General features: G+C 42.3%; 1 protein-coding gene across 2 annotated transcripts in view; it reads right to left on the bottom strand.

The window, feature by feature from the left end:
- Window positions 1–24,484, bottom strand: part of abcc4 (ATP-binding cassette, sub-family C (CFTR/MRP), member 4) — a 516,215-nt gene that overhangs the window by 92,335 nt on the left and 399,396 nt on the right. For both annotated transcript variants that reach the window (XM_041199134.1, XM_041199135.1), the window contains exon 23: window positions 10,019–10,129. In XM_041199134.1, coding sequence (XP_041055068.1) covers window positions 10,019–10,129 — 111 coding nt within the window. The remainder of the gene's footprint in view (window positions 1–10,018; window positions 10,130–24,484) is intronic.

Genomic DNA, 24,484 nt, shown 5'->3' with positions numbered 1-24,484 from the left:
AGCGAACATCCCCACTTCTGACCTTATGATGGAAGGAAGGTCAATGATGAAGCAACTGAAGATACTTGGGACTAGGACACTACCCTGAGGAGCTCTTGCAGTGATGTCAGGAACAGACAGAACTGACCCCCAACAACCACAGGCATCTTCCTTTTTGCTAGGTATGACTCCAACCAGCAGCAAAGTTTCCCCCTGATTCCCATTGACTCTAGCTTTGCTTGGTCTCCTTGATGCCACACTCGGTCAAATGCTGGTTTCATGTCAAGGGCAGTCACTCACACCTCAAACTGGAGTTCAGCTCTTCTGGCCATCTTCGAACCAAGGATGTAATTAGGTCACGAGCTGAGTGACCCTGGCGGAACCCTAACTGAGTATCAGTGAGCAGGTTGTTACTAAGCAAGTGACACTTGATTGGACTGTTAATGATCCCTTCCATCACGTTACTGATGATCAAGAGCAGACTGATCTTCATTAATTGGCCAGGTAGATACCAATGTTGTAGCTGTATTGGAACAGCTTGGCTAGGGGCGTGGCAAGTTCTGGAGCACAAGTCTTCAGTGCTCTTGCCGAAATATGGCCTTTGCAGTATCCAGTGGCTTCAGCCATTTCTTGATATCACGTGAAGTGAATTAAATTGGCTGAAGACTAACATCGATGATGCTGGGGACCTCTGGAGGAGGCCAAGATGGATCATTCGGCGCTTCTGGCTGAAAATTGTTGCAAATGCTTCAGCTGCACCTTTTGCACTGATGTGCTAGGCTCCCCCATCATTGAGGATGGGGATATTTATGGAGCCTCCTCCTCCAGTGAGTTGTGTAATTGTCCACCACCATTCATGACTGGATGTGCAGAACTACAGAGCTTAGATCTGATCTGTTAGTTGTGAGATTGCTTAACTCTGTCTATTGCATGCTGCTTACACTATTTGGCATACAAGTAGTCCTGTGTTGTAGCTTCACCAGGTTGATGCCTCATTTTTAGGTATGCCTGGTGCTACTCCTGGCATACCCTCCTGCACTCTTCATTGAACCAGAGTTGATCTCCTGGCTTAATGGTAATGGTAGAGTGAGGGGTATGCTAGGCCATGAGGTTACAGATCGTGGCTGGATATAATTCTGCTGTTGTTGGTAGCCCATAGGGCTTCACGGATACCCAGTTTTGAGTTGCTAGATCTGTTTGAAATCTATCCCATTTAACATGATGGCAGTGCCACAGAACACAATGGAGGGTATTGTCAATGTGAAGATGGGACTTTGTCTCCACAAGGATTGTAAAGTGGTCACTCCTATCAATACTATCATGGACAGATAGATCTTCGACAGGCAAACTGGTAAGGATGAGGTCAACAATGTTGGCTCCCTCACCACCTGCCCCAGACCCAGTCTAGCAGCCATGTCTTTTAGGACTACTAGCTCGGTTAGTAATGGTGCTACTGAGCCATTCCTGGTGATGGACATTGAAGTCCTCTGCCTTGATTATACTCTGTGCTCTTGCCATCCTCACCACTTGGAGGAAGCACTGATCCTTCAGCTGAGCGACTGGGGGATGGGGGGTGGGGGGAGGTGGGGGGGGGGGCGGCGTGGTTGCAGGCGGATGGATGGGTGGGGGGGCAGTGGTGAGTGGGCGGGGGAGGGGTGCGGTATGTGGTAATCAGCAGGAGGTTACCTTCCCAATGCTTGACTTGATGCCAGGAGACTTCACAGGGTCCATAGTCGATGTCGAGGACTCCCATGGCAACTCCCTCCCAACTGTTTACCACTCTGTCGCTACCTCTGCTGGGTCTGTCCTGCCTCTGGGACAGGACATTCCCAGGAATGGTGATGGTGGTATCTGGGACATTATCTTTAAGGTATGATTCTGTGAGTATGACTATGTCAGGCTATTGCTTGACTTGTCTGTGCGGCAGCTCTTGCAATTTTTTGCACAAGCCCGTAGATGTAATGAAGACTTTGCATGGTCAACAGGGCTAAGTTTGTCATAAAAATAAAAACAAAAAACTGCAGATGCTGGAAATCCAAAACAAAAACAAAATTACCTGGAAAAACTCAGCAGGTCTAGCAGCATTGGCAGGGAAGAAAAGAGTTGATGAGTTGATTCTCTCTCTTCCTCTCCCCCCCGCCACCCCCCCCCCACCACCACCTACCTTAAACCAGCTTATATATCACCCCTCTCCTTATATTCACTCAGTTCTGTGGAAGGGTCATGAGGACTCGAAACGTCAACTCTTCTTCTCCGCCGACGCTGCCAGACCTGCTGAGTTTTTCCAGGTAATTCTGTTTTTGTTCTGAGTTTGTCATTGTCATTTCCAGTTCCTAAGTCAATGGCAGGCGGTCTGTCCAGTTTCATTCCTTATAGACTTTCTAGCGATTGTGGTACAACTGACTGGCTTGCTGGGCCATTTTCAGAGGGCATTTAACATGTAGGCCAGAACAGGCAAGGACAGCGGAGTTCTTTCCGTAAAGCACATCAGTGAATCAGATGGGTTTTTAATGACAATCAACAACTGTTTCATGGCCATCCTTAGACTTTCTTAATTCCAGATTTTTTTGAATTCAAATTCCACCATCTGCTGGTGGATTTGAACCTGCATTGCCCTGGGTCTTTGGACCAGTCCTGTCGGTTACACCACCGACTCCCCAGGCATCTACTCCATAAATTCATGACTCCCACACTGTGGGTTAAGATCCTTGGACCAGCCAAAATGGGGCATATTTGAACTCAGCACTAAATTCAAATCGCCCTGCTGTATGAATCACACCCGCCCCCTTCCCCCATCTGGAAAAAACTGGACCTGTCAGAAACAATGCTGCCTGCCATCGAGTCTTCCAGACTCCATAAAAATCCAGCCCTAAGTTTCTGGGCAAACTAATTTCCTGGATGAAAGGAATGTTGATAATTATCTTTTGACAGGGCATTCATATCTATTTGTGGCTCAGTCAACAGGAACTTGGCAAAACCTCTCAGCCATGCTATAGGTGATTGACTAATATTAAAGAGTTTTTGGAATCAAATTTATAAACCACACCCCCACCTCCCCAATCACCTGCTCTCTCCAAGAGGTAGGAAAGTTACAACCTTAACATTGAGGCACCTCACCCATGCCACACCCTCAACCACTTCAGATGGGTAGACTGGTCTAAGTTTGAATGTTGGATCACAGCAGCAACAAAGCAGGTATCAGTTCAAACACTAATGCCAAAGCAAAATATTGTAGAAGCTGGAAATCTTAAATTAAAACAGAAATTATTTCCAGCATTTTCTATTTTAATGTCAGTTTACACAGTCAGAGGAAAAGAACAATGTTGCAGCAAAAGCTGGCATGTTGCTCATGTCGGTAAAGAGTAGTTCCAGAAACATAGCATAAAGAAACAGGCTCTAAGTTGCTGATCAACAATGCAACAACAGAAGGTAATGCATTCTACAATCTAACATAAGTGTCTGCAGTTTGAGGAACTTTGGCAGTGTTGATAAACTGAAGTATGAGCTTAAGACACTGCAATGCATCATGGAAGGGAAATGTTGCCTGGACAATTTGCTCCAGGAAGGATCATACCCCTTAGGCTAGGGCCTTCTGACTTGGTCTGTGATCAGGGATGGGAGGGTGTGACTCCAGGTGAGGCAGGTATGGGGGTCAAGAAGGTAGAAGTGAAGGAGCCTCAGCCCTCGCAATCGTCCAACAGTTTGAGGTTTTTGCAGCTTGTGTGGATAAGAACAGGGATTGCAGGGTAGATCAGCGAACTGACTATGGCACCATGGTGCAGGGAGCAATTCTAGTGGGTAACAATGACATGTACAGGACTAAGAAAGAGGTTCTGCTTTGGAATTATGAGCAGCTAGGGGGTGAAATAAAAAACCAGGACCACAAAGGTAATAATCCCTGTATTACTATGGGAGCCACAAGCGTAGGATGAATAAAATTTGAGAGTTGAATGCATGCCTCAAAGATTGGCATGAGAGATATGGGTTTTGATTCATGGAGCATTGGCACCAGTACTAGGGACTGGGACAGACTTCACATTAACTGAGCTGGGACTGGTGTTCTGGCAACTTGTATAACTAAGGTGGTAAGGGCTTTAAAGTAAATGTACATGGCGGTGGGGTGGGCGGGGGGGGGTGCTGTGGTGGAGGAGAGTGGAATGTAGAGGGATCACGTGAGTGAAAATGTGGTAAATTAAAGAGAATGGATAAAGGTATTAGAGATTGGGTAATGCTTTTGAGCAAGGATATAGGTAATGATAGAGCAAAGCATATAAACATAAGAGCGCACCAGCACATAAGGCCAGAGTTTGCAAGATTGGTTAAAAGACAGAACTAAAGGCTCTGTATCTGATTGCGTGCAGCATTCCTAACAAAACAGATGAATTGACAGTACAAATAGAAATGAATATGTATGACCTGATAGCCATTTTAGTGAAATGGTTGTATGGTGAACAAGGCTGAGATTTAAACATTCAAGGCTTTTTGACATTTTGGAAAGATAGGAGACTATGAAAAGATGTTGGGGTAACTCTGTTAATTAAGGATAACATTAGTACAGTAGTGATAGCTTACCTTATTTTACTATTTCAAGATGTTGAATCAGATTGGGTAAAGATAAGAAATAGCAAAGTTAAGAGGTCACTTGTGGGAGTTGCTTGTAAATTCCCTAACAGTAGCTGCACTGTGGGACAGAGTATACTGGAAGAAATAATGGGGGATTTGTAAGAAAGGTACTGTGATAATCATGGGTGATTGTAATCTTCATACAGAATGGACAAATTGAATTGGCAAAGATGGATTCACAGAGTATATCTGGGACAATTTCTTAGAGCAGTATCTTCTAGTGCCAAACAGGGAGCAGGTTATTTTTGACCTGGTAATGTGCAATGAGATAGAATTAATTACTGCCCTCACAGTAAAGGAGCCTCCAGGCAACACTGTTCATAGCATGATAGAATTTCATATTTAGTTTGAGGGCAAGAAGTGTGGGTCTAAGACTAATAAAGATAATTTCAAGGGAATAAAGACAGGGCTGGCTAAAGTGGACTGGAAAAATAGCTTAAATGGTAAGATGGTAGAGAAGCATTGGCAGACATTTAAGGAAATATATCATGACACTCAACAATTGTATGTTAAACTGAGAAGGATGCACCATCCGTGGGTAACTAAGGAAATTAAGGATAGTGTCAAATTGAAAGTAAAAGTGGACAATAAGAAGAAGATTAGTGGTAGGTCAGAAGATTGGACAGATCCTTCCCCAATTGGGGATGGCTGGGTTTAAATACCAATTTAAAGCAAGCTCTTCATTGCAACACAAATTCAACATTAACACATTAGAGGGTGAGACTGGGGAATTAAGAATGGGCGTTTAGAAAATGGCAGAAATGTTGAATAGGTGTTTTGTGCCCATCTTTACTGTAGAAAACATAAAAAAAATCCCAAGAATTCTTGAAAATCAAGAGAAAAAAGGGAAAACAATCACAAACAAAAGAAAAGATACTGGCAAAACTATTAGAACTAAAGACTGACAAGTCGTGTGGACCTGATTGCCCACATCCTAGGGTCTTAAAAGAAGTGGCTACTGAGAAAGTAGATGCATTGGTTGTGATCTTCCAAAATTCCATATATTCTGGAAAGATCCCAGCAGATTGGAAAATTGTTAATATAATACCTTTATTCCAGGAAGGAGGGAGACAGAAGGCAGGAAAATATAGGCCAGTTAGCCTAACATTTGTCAAGGGGAAACTGATCCAATCTATTATTAAGGAGGTAATAGTGGGACATTTAGAAAAGAATAATACAATCCGGTAGAGTCAACATCGCTTTGTGAAAAGGGAAATCAGGTTTGATTAGAGTTATTTGAGGAAGTAACAAGCTACTTGGATAAAGGGGAATGTGCAGATGTGGTGTACTTGGATTTCCAAAAGGCATTCGATAAGGTGCCACATAAAAGGTTACTACACAAAATAGTATACGATAGTACATCATTACATGATGCAGGGAGTGACATATTAGCATTGATAAAGGATTAGTTTGCAATCAGGAAACAGAGTGTTGGCATAAGTGAGTCATTTTCAAGTTGGAGGGTGTAACTAGTGGAGTTGCATAAGGATTAGTGCTGGGGTCTCAACTACCCACAATCAGTATCAATGATCTGGATGAAGGGACCGAATGAATGGTGGCTAAATTTGCTGATGACACAAAGATAGGTAGGAAAGTAATTTGGCAAAAGAACAAAGAATCTACAAAGAGATTTTGGTAGGTTAAGTGAGTGGAAAAAATTTGGCCGATGGAGTACAATATGAGAGAATGTGAACTTGTCTATTTTGGTGAGAGAAAAAGAAAAGCAATATACTATTGAATGGAGACACTCTACGGTACAGAGGGATCTGGATGTCCTGGTACATGGACAACAGCGGTTCAAGAAGGCAGCTCACTACCACCTTCTCAGGGGAAATTAGGGAAGGGCAATAAAAATGCTGGCCTAGTCAGCAATGCCTACGTCCTGTGAAAGAATTTAAAAAAAGAATCACAAGAAGTTAGTATGCAGGTACAGGAAGAGATTAGGAAGGCAAATGGAATGTTGGTGTTGATTGCAAGGGGAATCGTGTATAAAAGTAACATCCTGGGGGCTACCATTGACCAGAAACTGAACTTGATTAGCCATATAAATGCTGTGGCTACAAGAGCAGGTCAGAGACTAGGAATCCTGCAGTGAATAACTCCCTAAAGCTTATCTGCCATCTCCAAGGCACAAGTCAGGAGTGTAATGCAATACCCTTTATTTGCCTGGATGAGTGCAGCCCCAACAAAACTCAATAAACTTGACCCCATCCAGGAAAAACCAGCCTGCTTGATTGGCACTATGATTAACAAACATTAACTCCCCCCACCACCAACGAACAGTGGCACCAATGTGTACCATCTGCAAGATGCACTGCAGTAACTCACCAAGCCTCCTTAGACAGCACCTTCCAAACCCACGACCAATACCATCTAGAAGGATAAGGCAGCAGACACATGGGAACACCACTACTTGGAAGTTCCCCTCCAAGCCACACACCATCCTGACTTGAAACTATATTGCCATTCCTTCACTGTTGCTGGGTCAAAATCCTGGAATTCCCTAACTGCATTGTGGGTGTACCTATACCACATGGACTGCAGCAGTTCAAGAAGGCAACTCACCATCACCTTCTCAAGGGCAATTAGGGGATGGGCAATAAATGCTGGCCTGGCCGGCGATGCCCACATCCCATGAACAAATGAAACAAACGTGTTGCTACAGCTATACAGGGCCTTAGTTAAATTCCATCTGGAGTACTGTGTACAGTTTGGTCTTAAAAAAGGATATAATGACATTAGAAGTAGTTCAGAGAAGGTTCACTTGACTGATTCAATGGATGGAGGGGTTATCTTATGAGGAAAGGTTGAGCAGGTTGGGCCTATGCCCATTGAACTTCAGGTGAATATGAGTTTCTCTTGTTGAAACATACAAGATCCTGAGAGGACATGACAGGGTAGATGCTGAGAGGATGTTCCCCTTGTGGGAGAGTCTAGAATCAGGGGACACAGTTTAAAAATGAGAGTTTTCCCATTTAAGACCGAGATGAGGAGAATTGTTTTTCTCTCATTACTCTGTGGAATTCTCTTCCCCAGAGAGCAGTGGAGGCTGGGTAATTGAATTTATTCAAGGCAGAGTTGGACTGATTTTTGATCAACAAGGAAGTCAAGGTTTCTGGTGGGAAATTGGAGTTTAAGGCCACAATCAGATCACACATGATCTTATCAAACAGCAGAGCAGGTCTGTGGGGCCAAGTGGCCTACTCTTGCTCCTAATTCGCATGTTCTTCCTTTGTCCTGAAATAGCACTAGCTGGGCCCTGTGCAATGCCTATGCCTGAATTGGAAGGTAATTGGTTGATGTCCATTCCAGGGATTTGGTTCAAAAGTTGACATAAGCTTTTATCATCATAAGATTCAAGTCCAAGGTGGGTATTAGCTGCTAAATAAACGTGATAGCTTTCCAAACATATTTCAAGAATTTTAATACTATTGTGCTCTATTTAATTTCTCATCAGAAAGTGCTAAAATAAACTGAGCTCTCGATTATAAGCTATGAGGAAAGCATGATTTTTAGTAAATTAGAATGTCACAATCAAATGGGTTGCAGTCATGATCATTGCGCCAACAAACATGGCCAGGATTTTTAGGATGGTGGAGTTTCCCTCCCGAGTGAGTGGGGAACACATCCCTGCTGACACTGCCTGCCCCACAGCGATTTCACTCTCCAACAAGCATCTATTGGCTGGAGGCAGGACTTCCGCCCCTCATTCGGGAGGAAGTCCTGGCTTAGAGAGATGCAAGTCATTCAGGTTGGCTGGCAACCCTCTAGTCCGTGCAACACCAGAAGCTGCAATGGGCAGGGCTGAGACTACAATCAGTCACTAGAGCCTAAGTCCCAGGATTCCAGGAGCAGTTAAGTTTTGGGGGTCTCAGGGTGGAGAGGGTAGCAGAGGCCTGGGGTACGAGCAGAGGGGAATTGAAGTGTCGACAGAGACACATAGTGGTGGGGGAGGGGGAGGGAGGTCCCGCAGTTATAGACCTTAAGGGGGCTCCTAATGGAGCATCTTCCCACCACCCCCCACTAATCTTCCCATCTGAGACCTGAACCTGATTTACTTTTGGGCTTCCCCCATACCCTGGAGCTCCTCCTTCCAGCCTGAACATTGAGGCTGGGTGGAAAACAGCTCTTAAGTGGTCAATAATTGGGCACTTAAGGGCCTCCATTGTGGCAAGGCCTCAGTCGCCCAACATAAAATTGCAGAGGTGTCCGGGGGGAACCTAGAGAGAAGCCCAACCAAGGAATTTTACGTTCATCCCCTGCCTACAAATCCTTAAACGGGGGAGCGTAAAATCCTGCCCCACATCTTTCATGTTACAAGCTTCTATAGTAGAGACGTTCTGAGTCTACTTAACTCTTGATTGCTGAAGTTAGAAAGCCCTGCTTTGTTAGTTTGATCAACTTGAGATGCAAGCCATGAAATGAAGGCTCAGGAAAGTGCAGTGCCATGCCTGACTCCCAGCTGCCTTTGTAAGCTCTAAATACAACAGGTGCTCCCCATACTCCTTAATGATACCATCACCATATCCTCTCCCTCTTTCCTACTTACATTTCCATTTCCTTTGATTTTTTTTTTAAGGTCTGCACATTTGACATACACTTTCTTTGTATGCATGCAACATCAACATACAAATTAAAATTAAATTAAATTCAAAGAAATCAGCAGAGTCTAAAAAGAGTTCCAATAATTTGCCCAGTTGGATGTGATTGCTGAGTCCAATTTCAGTATAAAAATGAGTTCTAGTATTCAATACTGACTGGGTATTAAGTGAAAATAAAATCCACTTCTCTCCCTCATTCCTTCCTTCTCCTCCAATTATAACTTGGATGATTGTTTTGTGCAAGGAAGGATGCATAGATACCTAGCTGTGCACCCTGAGCAGAAACTTAATATTTTTGAAGTACTAAATAAAAATTGCACAGCAAACTTGGGTGCACCAATTAATTACATACTGAGTTATCTTGTCTCCTCTTATAACCTTTCCAGTCTTGGAGTTCTGCACTTTAGACATTAGTCCTTCAATTTGGTTTTTTAAAGCAGAAAAACCCTACTACCCTCTGTAAATGAACACAATATAAAGCCTCGTTGAATCTGTCGGTACCATGGCATGAAATCAAGATCTTGTTCAAAGCTTGTAGGTTAATAGCGCTGAAGTTCCCAGTTAGTGATCACATCAACAGAAGAACATTTGAACACTCCAAGTATTTCTATGTTAAATAGAAACTTACCTGTTACCCCTCCTTGAGTAATGCAAAATGAATGCAGGATGGAAAAGAAATAAAGAACAATTTTTAACGATGGAAAGCTAATTTAATAGTTTTCCTGAAGAATTTCAACTAGATAGAAAAACTGTGCACTTATAATTATATCAATAAATTACAATACACTAAAGAAAGAGCTAGAATTCCTACTTACGGTTTGCCATTATAATAGATCCAAAAGCAACAGCGGTAACAAAAACTGCACAAAGAGCATCTAAGCGAACAGCAAGCCACCGTGAAGTGGATAGAAAAAGAAACCATGTCTCTGCAGAAAAAAAGAGGAAATAAAGCTAAAGAAAATCACACTGAAGTACACTTTACATAACAATTCAGAACACAGCTTTATGCTCAAAAAATAAATCTGGGCTGGGGTTAATTAAGAAAATTGAAATTGAAGCTGTAAACATTTTCATCGGTGTCATTAAAAGTTTTGTTTCTATAAAATCAACCCAATGCTCTTGCTACCTTTCTGTATGACGTTATCAGTCGTATGATTAGCAGCAACCACCCAGCCATTACACCTGCAGCACCAGCACTGTTGTCCAACAAAGGAGTAAAAGTGGCATAATTTATCCTCAAATGACGTGCACAGCAGGCTGCTGTAAGAAGGTTGTATATTCTCACGAAGGTAATTGCCGCCACTCTTAGTCACACTCTTTACTAAACTCTCCATCAGCAAGTTTTACAACTCAACAGCTGAGCATGGTGCAAGACATCGGGTGGAATCGTCCTGGATTTGCACTAGGTGTGGAAGGGGGGCAAGAAAGGACATTTTACCAGCTGGACGCAATGGTGGGTTTTCATGCCGTATCGTCCCAATCCCGACTCATTAATCATACTTTCCCGGGAAACACGCTGTTTCGCTGGCAGGCGGCCTCCGAATTGCCTGCCATGCCGTCACCTTGCCGCTTCGTCACACTGGGCACTATACTCAAAGTTCAGCCGCAAGCACACCTCTCAGTGCTTCCAGGCCAGGACTGCTACACAGATTGCAGCATCCCTAGGATGCCTTCTTGACACCATTTGAACCCGCCGTGATGTCCTTTAACCCCGCTCTGGCTGCAGGAGGCACATCAGTGTCACCAGTCTGGCTTGGGAGGCTGTGGCAGTGGTGGTCAGTGCCAACACTACACAGAAGAGGTTCGCCATCCAGTGCAGAAAGAGGATGAATGATCTCATCTGTACCAGGGTAAGTCACTCTAAACTCTCACGCTCTCAATCTCATCACACATTCACTGGCATCTCACTCACTGCCAGCTCAAGGAACATCACCAGTCACTCTCTCACACACATCCTCACATCTCCATCTGGAGATTGCCTCCTCAGCTCTCACCCTCTTGTGGTCGCTTACACAGATCAAAATGTGTCTCCATACACACCCTGGGATACCATCCTACCCCAGTAATGCCCTAGCCTGCAGCCTCTTCCTTTGCCTGAGGCCACTTCTCTCCCTTCCCCAAGCAAGCCATTGCCCTGCAGCCAATGAAAAGCCAACCCTGCATTACGGCTGGTCTTGTAAGTAGAGACCTGCCCTTCAGCCCCCCTAAAGGTGATATGGTGCTATGAAGTCTGGCGCCAATGACCATGATTACTGCCCAAAGCAAGGTAGGCAAACAAGCCTCAAAGTCCTGAGTGAAGTGCAGCTTGCCAGGTGCACGTTGCTTATGTTCAGTTGTGAAACACGTTGGCATGATATGCTCAGACAATTCAGCTTCTGGGGGATGATTGCGGCAAGTTGTAATACGCAGATGTATTACAATGAAGTTCCTGATGTGCGGCGAGGAGAATCACTGCCTGCCATTGACGGGTGGAACAGACAATTGCAAACTGGTTTCATGACTTCACGAAACTGATTTTTGGCCTTCCCGCCATATTGTCCGCTCATGCTTGCCATGATATCCAATGTCAGCGGGCACGGAAAATTCTGCCCTAGTTGTTGCTACTTGAGAGGTCCAAATTTCAAACAAGCAAATTCCCAATCCACCAGGCAGTGAGCAATGTGGTAAGAGAATCATTAGTGCACAGAAAGAAATGCACAACTTCTGAGCAAATGGTGTTTCCAAAAGGTTTTTCCACACGGACTAGCATGTGGCTGCCACAAACTAATACCAAATACACCACATTCCCCATAATTTTCACCATCAGAGAGAAAGAACACTTACTTGCAATTATTTCTAGGCTTTCACCTCAGAGTGGAACACGTTGTATGGAGAAAAGTCGAATTCTATTGCACTCTGTAATATTCACTTTGGAATGTACTTTAACAGATTTTATGAACAAAGTATATTTTTAAAGAAAAATAATTATTTCTAGGCTTCCTTGTATCTGAAGCATTGCATTCATTAGTGAACACTTTATGTTTCAAATATGCTAGAAATTTAGTGGGGTGAGGAAGACAAAATCTTAAATGCGATGTCAAACAAGTACATAATTGAAAGGATTTTGTCGAACACAAACATTCAACACTAAAGCACAACTGTATTAATAGCTGAAGGCAAATGTGTTTCACCACAGTCAATTTCAATTCTACAAGTCTGGCGAGGAGTGAAGCTGGCTGTAGCTGGACTGTAATTTCTTAATGCAAGCAAGTTTTGCTAGTAAATTAATTACCCACATACACAGATGTAGGCAACAGTACTTATACAACTGGAAAGTTAAGGGGTTTCTGAGTAGTTTTCTATCAATCCAAGACTAGTGATGGCAGCAATTATATCCTGAGAACGTAACCATCTCAGCTACAGAAAATAAAGATTGAAATCAGAGACCACAAAAGGTAAAACATCCATAGCAGACAGGAGCACTTATATTCATAGGCGGAAAATCACCCAACCCAACATCAGAAATTTAAGATGCACAAATGCATTATTTTCACTTTTTATTTAGTTTATTTATCAGAGCCAACTCAAACAATGAATATTTGTTTGTTCTTAATTTTGGTTTATATTATTCAACAAAATAAAGAAATCAAAGTGAACACCAATGTGATTGCTTCCAACATTACACAAACATTTATTTGCGCACTCAGACACACACGTGGCCACGTATACACACATACTATCATAAAAAACTATGAAATATCTTTGGATAAGTATAAGTTTTGTTAAACAACAACTCCACACTACAGCTTTTGTGCATGAAATGGTTAAGACTTGCTTCTTGGAGATAGAGAAGAGGAATGATAAAAGGTCATTGACCTGAAATATTAACTTTGTTACTCTCCACGGATGTTGCCTGACTTGCCGAGTGTTTTTTGGATTTTCTGTTTTTCATTTTGATTTCTAGCATCTGCAGTATTTTGCTTTTGCATGGAGTTGGGCCAAACCAACTAAGTCTAATAGGCTATAAACCATCTAAAGCAAGGGTCTCAATACTGACCCCTGGGGAACTCCAGTACAAACCTTCCTCCAACCCGGAAAATATCCATTGACCATTACGCTCTGTTTCCTATTACTTAGATAATTTTGTATCCATATTGCTAATGTCCCTTTTATTCCATGAGCAATAACTTTTCTCACAAGTCTGTTGTGTGGCACTGTATCGAATGCCTTTTGAAAGTCCATGTACAGCACATCAACAACATTACCTTCATCTACCCTTTCCGTTACTTCTTCAAAAAACTCTAGCAAGTTAGCTAAACACGATTTCCCCTTTAGAAATCCATGCTGGCTCTTCCTGATCAACCCACATTTTTCCAAGTGACTACTAATTCTATCCCAAATAATTGTTCCTAGAAGCTTCCCCACCACTGAAGTTAAACTGACAGGTCTGTAATTGCTGGGCTTATCCTTACAGCCCTTTTTGAACAAGGGCGCAATATTTGCAATTCTCCAGTCCTCTGGTGCCTCCCCCGAGGCTAGGGAAAACTGAAAGATTATGGCCAGTGCCCCTGCAATTTCCACTCTTACTTCCTTTAATATCCTTGGATGCATCACACCCTGTCCCAGTGCTTTATCAACCTTAAGTACCGACAGTTTATTCAACACATCCTCCATATCAATTTTGATTTCTTCTAGAAACAGAGTTTCCTCCTCTGTCACCGTGGCCTTGGTAGCATCTGTTTCCTTGGTAAAGATAGATGCAAAGTATTCATTTAACACCTCAGCCATGCCCCCTGCCTCCATGTGTAAATCCCCTTTTTGGTCCCTAATTTGCCCTACTCCTCCTTTTACCACCCTCTATTTATATGCCTATAGAAGACTTTGGGATTCCCCTTTATGTTGGCTGCCAGTCTTTTCTCATAATCCCTCTTTGCTTCTCTTATTTGTTCCCTCACCTCTCCTCCGAACCTTCTGTATTCTGCTTAGTTTTCAGCTGTATTTTCTACTTGACACCTGTCATTAGCACACTTTTCCTTCTTTGTCTTAATTTGTATCTCCTTTTTCATCCAGGGAGCTCTGGATTTGTTTGCCCTACCTTTCCCTTTTGAGGGAATATATCTTGACTGTGCCCAAACCATTTCTTCTTTGAAGGTAGCCCATCGTTTAGCTAGTTCCGCCAACCTTTGGTTTCAGCCTATCCGGCCTAGCTCCATTCTTGCCCCAATAAAGTTGGCTTTCTCCCAGTTAATCATTCTTACTCTGGATTGCCCATTGTCCTTTTCTCCCGTCATCCTAAACTTTATCATAATATAATCACTGTCTCCTAAATGTTCCCCACTGATACTTGATCTACTTGGTCCACCTCATTTCCAAGAACCAAGTTGAACAGTGCATCCTTTCTTGTTGGACTGGACACATACTGCTGTAGGAAATTGTCCTGAACACAATCTAGGAACTCTTGCCCCTCTCTGCCCTTTACACTTCCATTGTCCCAGGCTACAGTTGGATAATTAAAGCTCCCCATTATAACTACTCTATAATGTTTGCATCTGTCTGTAATTTTCCTGCAGATTTGTTCCTCTACATCCTTCCCACAAGCTGGTAGTCTATAGACTACATTGAGTAATGTAATTGCACCCTTCTTGTTCCTTAGCTCTAGCCGAATTGATTCGGTCCTTGAACTCTCTGGGAAATCCTTTTTCTCCAGTACTGCAATGTTCTCCTTAACCAATATTGCCGCTCCTCTCCTCTTTTTCTTTCAACCCTATCTTTCCTGAACACCTTGTACCCAGGAATATTTAGCACCCTGTCCTGCCCTTCCTTGAGCCAGGTCTCTATTATCGCCACAACATCATAATTCCACATGGTAATCTGTACCTGTAACTCACCAATCTTATTAACTATACTCCATGCATTCACATATGTGCAGGTAACCCTGATTGAGACTTCATTACTTTCTCCCTTACTCCAACTCCACCTATCTAGTACTACCTGTCTCTCCCAGTATTTTGTGCACCTTGGTATTACTCTCTAATGTTCTCTCCCGGTTCCCACACACCTGCCAAGTTAGTTTAAAGTCCTCCAACAGAACTAGCAAAATGCCCTGTAAGAACTCAGTCCCGGCTCTGTTCAGGTGCAACTCATCCGGCTTGTACAGGTGCCATCTTCCCCAGAGGCAGTCCCAGTGTCCCAGGGATTTAAAGCCCTCCCTCATGTGTCATCTTTCCAGCCACGCATTCATCTGCCTTATTCTCCTTGCACATGGCACTGTGAGTAACCCAGAGATGACTACATTTGAGGTCCTGCTTGCTAATTTTTGACCTAGCTCCCTAAATTCTGATCGCAGGACCACATTCCCCCTTCCTATCTAAGTCATTGGTACCAATGTGGACCACTATCTTTGGCTGATCGCCCTCCCCCAGAAGAATGTGTTGCATCTGCTCGGTGACATCATTGACCCTGACAACAGGGAGGTAACATACCATCCTGGAGTCACGTCTATGGATGCAGAAACCAAATATTAGACAAAGATTCCAATTATGTTCCCCTAACTAATGAATCCCCTATCACTATTGCACTTCCTTTTTTCTTTCCCCCACTCCTGTACAGCCAAGCCGCTTGTGGTGCCACAAACTTGGCTCTCTCTGCACTCCTGAGTAACCAACGCCCTCACCATTATTTAAAACGGAAAACCAATTAGCAAGCGGGGATTCCTGCACTACCTGCCTGGTTCTCTTGGACTGCTTTGTGGTCATCCGTTCCCTTTCTTCCTGCATGCTCCTAATCTGCAGTGTGACCACCCCTCTGAGAGTGCTATCCACAAAGCTCTCAGCCTCGCGGATGCACCATAGTGACTCCAGCCACCGCTCGAGCTCTGAAGCCCAGAGCTCAAGTTTCTGCAGCTGGCAAGCAGTAATGACCTGACCGAGTAAAATGTAGATCCACATTTTTTCCAAACGCGACTGCTCTATCATTCTCCATATCTAGTGTCATCTGAGCCTTCTACATTGCAGATCGACTTAACAATAGCTGTACCTGGCTAGAAGCCACATCAGTACTGATAAACAGATTGATCCCTGCTATCTTACAAGGGAGGACCAGCCATTTGGAGGATGTTAATGTATTGTCATCTCTGAACCTGAAGTAGGTAGAGCTTTCTTACTCAGTGAGGTTCCGCTGGTCTGCCTCATCGAGAGGCTCCAGATAGCAGTCAAGCCAGTCCATGCCACATAGCATAGATGTGCAACCACTGTCCAGAACTGCACAGTTGAAGGAATCCACCATCAAAATACTCATCACTGGATTCAAACTCTCAGTGGTCAATAGAATTCCATCATGGTAGTCACCATCGTCATTTTCAGTTTCAGATGAATCCGTCGTGTGGGTCACTTCAAAAACGCAATTCCTTTGCTGTGGGCAGTTCATCGCGTAATGATACTGGGAATCACACCGAAAACACCGACTAACCATTCCCCGTGCATTTTTTGGTTTAATCGCCTATGGTCAAAGTCCCAGACATGCTTTTTGTCCCGACTCTCAATTGGCTAGGGTTACGACTATTTTCAGACCTCTTGCTATTAACCGCATTTTTGGATTGGAATCTTTGTCTAATATTTGGTCAGGCTCGAAATTCCTCCACTTTTGAATCCTCTATCCTTTGTTTCACAGCATAGCTGTTTGCGTTTGCTAAGAAAGTGGCAGGGAACCAGAAATTTCCCCAGAAATTTTTTTAGGGCAGCAGCCATTTGAACTAGGAGAGATTCTTTCCCCTGGAATTGAACACCTGTTAGTACTGAAAGACTATCAACGTGGGAAGTGTGAGCACAGTCCAGTAATTTAAATACCAATACATATTCCGGAATTTCAAGTTCAAATCTCTGTAGTCTCCTGCGTCAAAATTCATAATATATTCTCCCATGAACTGATCATCTGATTTCCTAAATCTATCAAAAATCGTCCAAGCTCCATACGCTTCCAATAACTCATCCTTTTTGTAAAACTTATGCAAAAATTGTAACAGAAGGTTCAGTCCCTCTTCATGTTCCGAATCATCAACTTTCCATTCTGAAAGTACTCCTTATCTTACTTTTGGCTGATAATGATAACGCCAAAGCCATACCTTGCTTCTTCCGGGTATGGTAGTAACCCGGTTCCACATTTCAACTTCAGCCTTCCATTGTTGATAAGGTTCAGTGTCAGAAAAAATTGGTGGATAGTCAAAGCTTGCACAGTCCTTCCACCATTCTATAACTTAAATTGTCAGCAACGGCACACTTCTTTTCCCTCAGAGGATTGAGACAAAAATCTCCATATGCAGCGATTAATCACCAAAGCTTAAAATTTATCCTCTGCTACCATGCTACTCACAATAAGAGGTTGTAGGAGAATTAATCCAGGCTGGTCTTTTAGTTTAATCTGGTTTATTTTCAAGACAATTCCTCAGTGCTACTCAGTAGCTTCCCCAAAAAATGTTCCAGCTGTATCTTTTTATTCTGTTTAGATGGGATTATCAATGCCCATCACCTGCTTAACTAGCAATTGGCTTTAACACTGCCATGCAGTGTGATTATTTATACATTGACATGAGAGAGCTGTACTGTTAGGACGGTTTTCACCTGACCCACATGAGTACGGTATCCTGGTGAATTGGATAACCAGGCCTGTAGAGAGCGCTTTAAACTAAATAGTGGGTGAAGGGTTCCTGTGAGGGGAGATCTGGGAGGTTAAAGAGAAAGGACATGGCACTAGTGCAAAGTAGCAAAACAGATAACCAGAATGTGACATGTAGGGGCAGATTATACAAACGCACCAGCAAATCCGGTTAGAGTAGGAAAACTGGTAAAAAAAAAAGACAGAATTAAAGACTCTTTAACTGAATGCACGCAGCATTCATAACAAAATTGATGAATTGATAGCATAAATAGAAATAAATGAGGAATGATATAATAGCCATCACAGAGACATGGTTGTACAGTGACCAAGGCTGGAAACTGAACATTCAAGGATACCTGACATTTTGGAAAGATAGGAAGGAAAGGAAAGGGAAGTGGGGTAGCACTGTTATTAAAGAATGAGATCAGTCCACTAGTGAGAAATGGCTTTGAAGATCAAACTGCAGAATCAGTTTGGGTGTACATAAGAAATAGCGCAAGAATTAAGTCACTGGTGGGAGTTAGGTGTAGATTAAATTAACCAAATTGGCAAAAGTAGCCTTGGAGATGAGTTTGTAGAGTGCAGTTGGGCCAGTTTCTTAGAATAATGCATTCTGGAACCAACTAGGGAGCAGGCCATTTTAGGCCTGGTAATGTGTAATGAGACAGGATTAATTAATGATTTCATAGTAAATGATTGTCTAGGCAAGGGTGATCATAATATGATAGAATTTCACATTCAGATTGAAGGTCAGAAATTTGGGTCTGAGACTAGAGTACTAAACTTAAATAAAGGCAATTACAAGGGTATGAAGACAGAAAAGACAAGTAGAGAAGCAGTGGCAGATATTTAAGGAGCTATTTCATAACTCTCAGCAAAGATATATTCCATTGACAAAGAAAGATTCTATGAGGATACACCATCTGTGGCTAAACTAAGGATATTAAGGATATCAAATTCAAAGAAAAGGCTTACAATGTTGTGAAGATTAGCAGTAAGCCAGAACATTGGGAATATTTTAGAAAACAGCAAAGGATGACTAAAAATATAATGAAGAGGTAGAAATTAGAGTATGAGAGTAGATTCGCAAGAAATATTAAAAGGGACAGTATAATCTTCTACAAGTATATCAAAAGAAAAGAATAGCTTAAGTAAGTGTTGATCTCTTGGAGGATGAAACTGAGAATTAATAATGAAATGGGTGAGACCTTGAATATCTGTCTTCATGGTAGAAGACAAAAATAATATCCCAATTACAGTAAAGAATCAAGAAGCAAAATGAGGGACGAACCTTAAGCAATCACAATCACTAAGTCCCATTCATTCGCCTAGTACTTTTTCTCCAAAGGTTGACAAGTCCCCTGGAACTGATAACTTACATGTTAGGGTCTTAAAAGAAATGACTGCAGAGATAGTGGACCGGATACCACTGTCCTGGTGCAAGACAAACCTGTATCAGATGGAAGCAGGGGAGGGGGAAAGAGGTTGGCGGGACATGATTCTCTTCGTCGTGTGGTATTTTTGAGGATGTGAGCGCAAACCTGCGTGCAGCAATCCTGACACTAATGGCTCCATTGCAAGGGTTGCGATTTCAGACTACCTGCAATTTTAATAGAGAATTTAATACAGCTTCGTCAGTTCTGTTGAAGGGTCATGAGGACTCGAAACATCAACTCTTTTCTTCTCCGCCGATGCTGCCAGACCTGCTGGGTTTTTCCAGGTAATTCTGTTTTTGTTTTAAACAGGAAACAGAGTTGGGATAAATGAATCATTTTTAGGCCAGCAAACTATAACTAGTGGAATGCCAGAGAGATCAGTGTTGGGGTCTCAACTATTTTAATGATTGGATAAAACGACCAAGTGTACTTTCGCCAAATTTGCTGGTAACGCAAAGATAGGTAGGAAAGCAGCTTGTGAGGAGACAAAGAGTCTGCAAAAGGATATATATAGGTTGAGTGGAAGGGAAAAAATTTGGCAGATAGAGTATAAAGAGGGAAAATGTGAGGTTGTCCACTTTGGCAGTGAGAATAGAAAAGCAGAATATAATTTAAATGGGGAGAGTGCAGAATGCTGTGGTGCAGAAGGATCTAGGTATTCTTGCACATGAATCACAGAAAGTTAATATGCAGGTGCAGCAAGTAATTAGCAAGGCAAATGGAATGTTGGCCTTTATTGCAAGGGGGATGGAGTATAAAAACAGGGAAGTCTTGTTATAACTATAGAGCATTGCTGAGATTGCAGTGTATAGTTTTGGTCTCTTTACTTAAGAAGGGATATATTTGCATTGGAAGCAGTTCAGAGCAGGTTCACCAAACTGATCCCTGGGATGGAAGGGCTGTCTTATGAGGAAAGGTTAAGCAGGTTTAGCCATACTCAGGTTTAGAACAATGGGAGGTGGTCTTCTTGAAACATATAATATTCTTTGAAGGCTTGATAGGGTAGATGCTAACAGAATGTTTCCCCTCATGGGAGAATCTAGTACAGGGGGCACAGTTTAAAAATGAGGGGTCTCCCATTTAAGGAGGAGATGAGAAACAATTTCTTCTCTCAGAGGGCTGTTAATTTTTGGAATTCTTGTTCCCAGAAAACAAGGGAGGCTGTGCCAGTGAATTGAGCTGGACAGATGTTTGATCTGCAAGGTAGTCAAAGGTTCTGGCGGGCCAGCAGGAAAGCGGACTTAAGACCACAATCAGATCAGCCTTATCTTATTAAATGGCGGAGCTGGCTCAAGAGACTAGGCAGCCTACTCTGACTCCTATTTCTTATGATGTTATGCTGCGACCTCTAAGTGTCATTCACTGAAATTTGCACTGGGAGTAAAGCAGACTCAACAAGAATGAGGTTTTAAATGAGATCCAATTTCAAAAACATCTCATTAACTCTTAAATATAAGCTTATTTAATCCATTTTTTTTTATTGATAACCTGCCAGTTGTATGTGGAAACAATGAACTACTGACATAGAATAATAATTCTTCCAACAATTGACAGACAAGGAGGAATTTAAATACGATTCTTCCTGGGAATCTTCAGAGTCTAATGCTGGCATTTGTGAAATAGTTTTCAGGGCAGTCCCTTTGAGTTTCTTTTAGTTGCAGCAACAAAAGTAATGCACAGGTATCCCTGTTTAAATTACATTCTAATAGTGCATTTTTATTTTTAGCACGGTTTGTAAATTAGGGAAGTTTCCCGAATAGCGCTGCCTCCATTTTCATTTTAGTGCAGTTACTGAGCATGCTCTGTCTATTTCTGAAGGCACCACGGCTACACTCACCACCCTTATCCCACCTCCTCATTCCCTCCCACTTGCCCCTTCCCTCCACCAACCCTCCTACTCACCGTTTCCTACCCCTGACCCTTTTGCTTGGCGGTCCCCACATCCGACCCTCCCCCTTGTCCCTTGCCTTCCCTGATCCGTCAGATCTCAACTTCTCTCTCCAAGCCTCCCGCTCAGTGTTTCATTCTTCTGAACCCATATACCGTTTGCCACCCGTCTTCTGAGCCCCTGCTGTGAACCAATGCCACGGAGTGGGGTGGCAAAAAAGAGGGAGTGAGAGACGGCAGCGAGTTGGAGGGAGGAAGCAGGTGAGAGGCAGCTGGCAGGAAGTGGGAGGGTCGTGGGAAGCAGGAGGGTCATGGAAAAAGCAGCAAGTGGGAGGGACAGTGAGTGGGAAGCAGCAAGAGGAAAGAAAGTTGAAAAAGTTAGGAAAAGTTAGTAAGAAAGAGGATTTTTGGGCCAGTTTGGTTCAAGGCAGCTAATAGGTTCTTAATCTAAAAATTAGAGAGGAACACAACCCACCACTATTTTATGCTCTCTTATGGAAAAGTGATTTTCATTTGGTACGTTTTTGGTCAGCACACTTTTTTTGGAACACATTAGGAGTGTTAAAGGAAAGATAGCTGCATTACAAAATTGTCCTCATTGTTGGATCAGTGATTCAATAAAGTAGATACCGAGAAACGATTTTCTCTGGTGCATGAGTCCAGATAGGGGTGTGAGGTGGTGGTGGGGGGAAGTGGATAACCTTAAAATTAGAACAAGGTAATTTGGGAGTGAACATAAGAACATAAGAAATGGAGCAGGAGTAGGCCATTCAGCTTTTTGAGCCTGCTCCGCTATTCAATGAGATCATGGCTTCTATGGATCATCCACTTCAACACCATTTTCCTGCACTATCCCTATAGTCTTTGATATGTTTAAAATGTAGAAACATATCGATCTCGGTCTTGAACATACTCAACAACTAAGCCTCCACAGCCCTCTGGGGCAGACAATTCCAAACATTCACCACCCTCTGACTGAAGAAATTCCTCTTCACCTCAGTCCTAAATGGCCTGCCCCTTATTCTGAGACTGTGTCCGCTGGTTCTAGACTCACCAGCCAGGGGAAACATCCTTTCTGCATCTATGCTGTTGAGCCCTGTAAGAATTTTGTATGTTTGAATGAGATCACCTCTCATTCTTCTAAACGCCATAGAATAAAGGCCCTATCTATTAAATCTTTCCTCTCAGGCCAATCCCTCCCTCCCAGTTTGGCAAACCTTCACGCGAAATCAGAAACACTTTGCAAAACAAAGAATGGTGGCAATCTGGAACTTGTTGCCATAAAGCTGTGAGTGCTAACTTAGTCACAATTTTCAAGATAGGGACCGACAGCATATTGTTAATTGTAATGCCTGTACAATTTCCTCACTTGTCTCTTCTAATACCTTGGATGGAAACCTAGGTCCTAAAGCTTTGTCATTTTTAATATTATATTCTCCATTGTCATTTTGGTAAGCTTATATTAAATCCACTAGCTTCCTTGCTTTGACCTATTTTCAGATCAACTCAGGTTCCCATGTAATGCTAAACAAAAACAGAATTACCTGGAAAAACTCAGCAGGTCTGGCAGCATCGACGGAGAAGAAAAGAGTTGACGTTTCGAGTCCTCATGACCCTTCCACAGAACTGTTGTTTTAATCCTATGTAATGCTATTATTTTGGCCTCATTTGAACTATTTTCATAGTTGAGGAAAAATATTTATTTAATAAGTCGACTATTTCCTTATTACTCATGATATATTTGTAAAAAAATATTGGTAGCTTTGATATTCCTTGTAACCTTTTTGGCTTATTTGCTTTATACACTCCTTATTACTTCCTATTCATCCACAGTTTTCCGAGGCCAGGGTTTTACAGCCCCTTCCACCTGTTGGGATATTACGGCCCTGCTGAACTGAATGGAGATTTAAATAGTTCGCTGCATCATCCTGGGTGGGGGTGGGGGGTGGATACATGCTGTGGCGGGGCTGTAAAATCCTGGCCCAAGTCTTCTAGGTTTCCATTATTCCTCACATTTCTGTGAGCCTTTTCTTTAGCTTGACACTGCCGCTTATTTGTTGTCCATGGCTGCATGTACTTTTTATGGAATTTATTGGTTATGTGATGTACCAAACACATCTTTGAATATTTCCCACTATATGTTTGTAGGTTTATCCATTAACAGTTAAATCCAGCTTACTGCGGTCAATTTATTTCTCATCCTTTTGAAGTCTGCCTTACTTAAATTTAAAACTTTGGTTTTTCACTTTCCCTTCTCACTCTCAAATATCAAATTCAATCATATAATGGTAACTATTTGCACAATGCTGCACCACTGTTACACTGTTAACTAATTCTGATTCATTACGTTTCATTATATCTGGTATGGCCTGTTCCCATCTGTTCATGGAAAACGATATGAAATACTTTCTAGATATTTGTAACCTTTATTACTTTAGCTACTCTGCTACTTCCAGTTTCCATAAAAATTCTAATCCCTCATTAAAATCAGTTTCTGCTACATGCATCCTTAACCTCCATCTTTATATATAGTATATCTATTATATATATCTATAATAAGTATATATATATATATATATATATAAATATATATAGACATATATATATTTCTATGTACCACCACTTCACCACTACAACTAGGTGATTGTAGACAACTCCTTGCATGCTTTGCTGTTCCTTAACTCTACCAGTATCAACTAGGTGCTTCCATTTGCATTTTAAGCCTTCTTGAAATATCTTCTTTCAATGCGATGAATATCAATATTAACATTTCTGCTCCATTCTCAATTTTTATGTTGGGGAATTTCTAAATCTCCTGTAGTCTATATTTAGTTCCCAATCAGATTTAGCAGCAACCACACAGATTTAAAGAGAAAAAGAAGGAGCCATTACACTTTATTTTATCTGTTCATGGATTTGTGTGTCACTGGCAAGGCCAGCATTTATGGCCTAATTGCTCTTAAGAAGGGCTGCCTTCTTGAACTCCTGCAGTCCATGCGTTGTAGGAACACCTACACGCTTATAGGAAAGGAGTTCCAGGATTTTGACCCAGCAACATTGAAAGAACAGTGATATAGTTCCAAATCAGGATGGTGAGTGACTTGAACGGGAACTTGGAGGTGGTGGTGTTCCCATGCATCTGCTTCCCTTGTCCTTCTAGGTAGTAGAGGTCATGGATTTGAAAGGTGCTGTAGAAGGAGGTTTGGTGAATTGCTGCAGTGCATCTTGTAGATGGTACACAATGCTGCTACTGTGCATTAGTGGTAGAGGGAGTGGAAAACAAAAACAAAAATAAAAATACCTGGAAAAACTCAGCAGGTCTGGCAG

This window comes from Carcharodon carcharias, chromosome 11, assembly GCF_017639515.1.
Source record: "Carcharodon carcharias isolate sCarCar2 chromosome 11, sCarCar2.pri, whole genome shotgun sequence".
Lineage (NCBI taxonomy): Eukaryota > Metazoa > Chordata > Chondrichthyes > Lamniformes > Lamnidae > Carcharodon > Carcharodon carcharias.
Note: the sequence above shows the minus strand (reverse complement) of the source record. Positions and strands in the feature narration are given on the sequence as shown.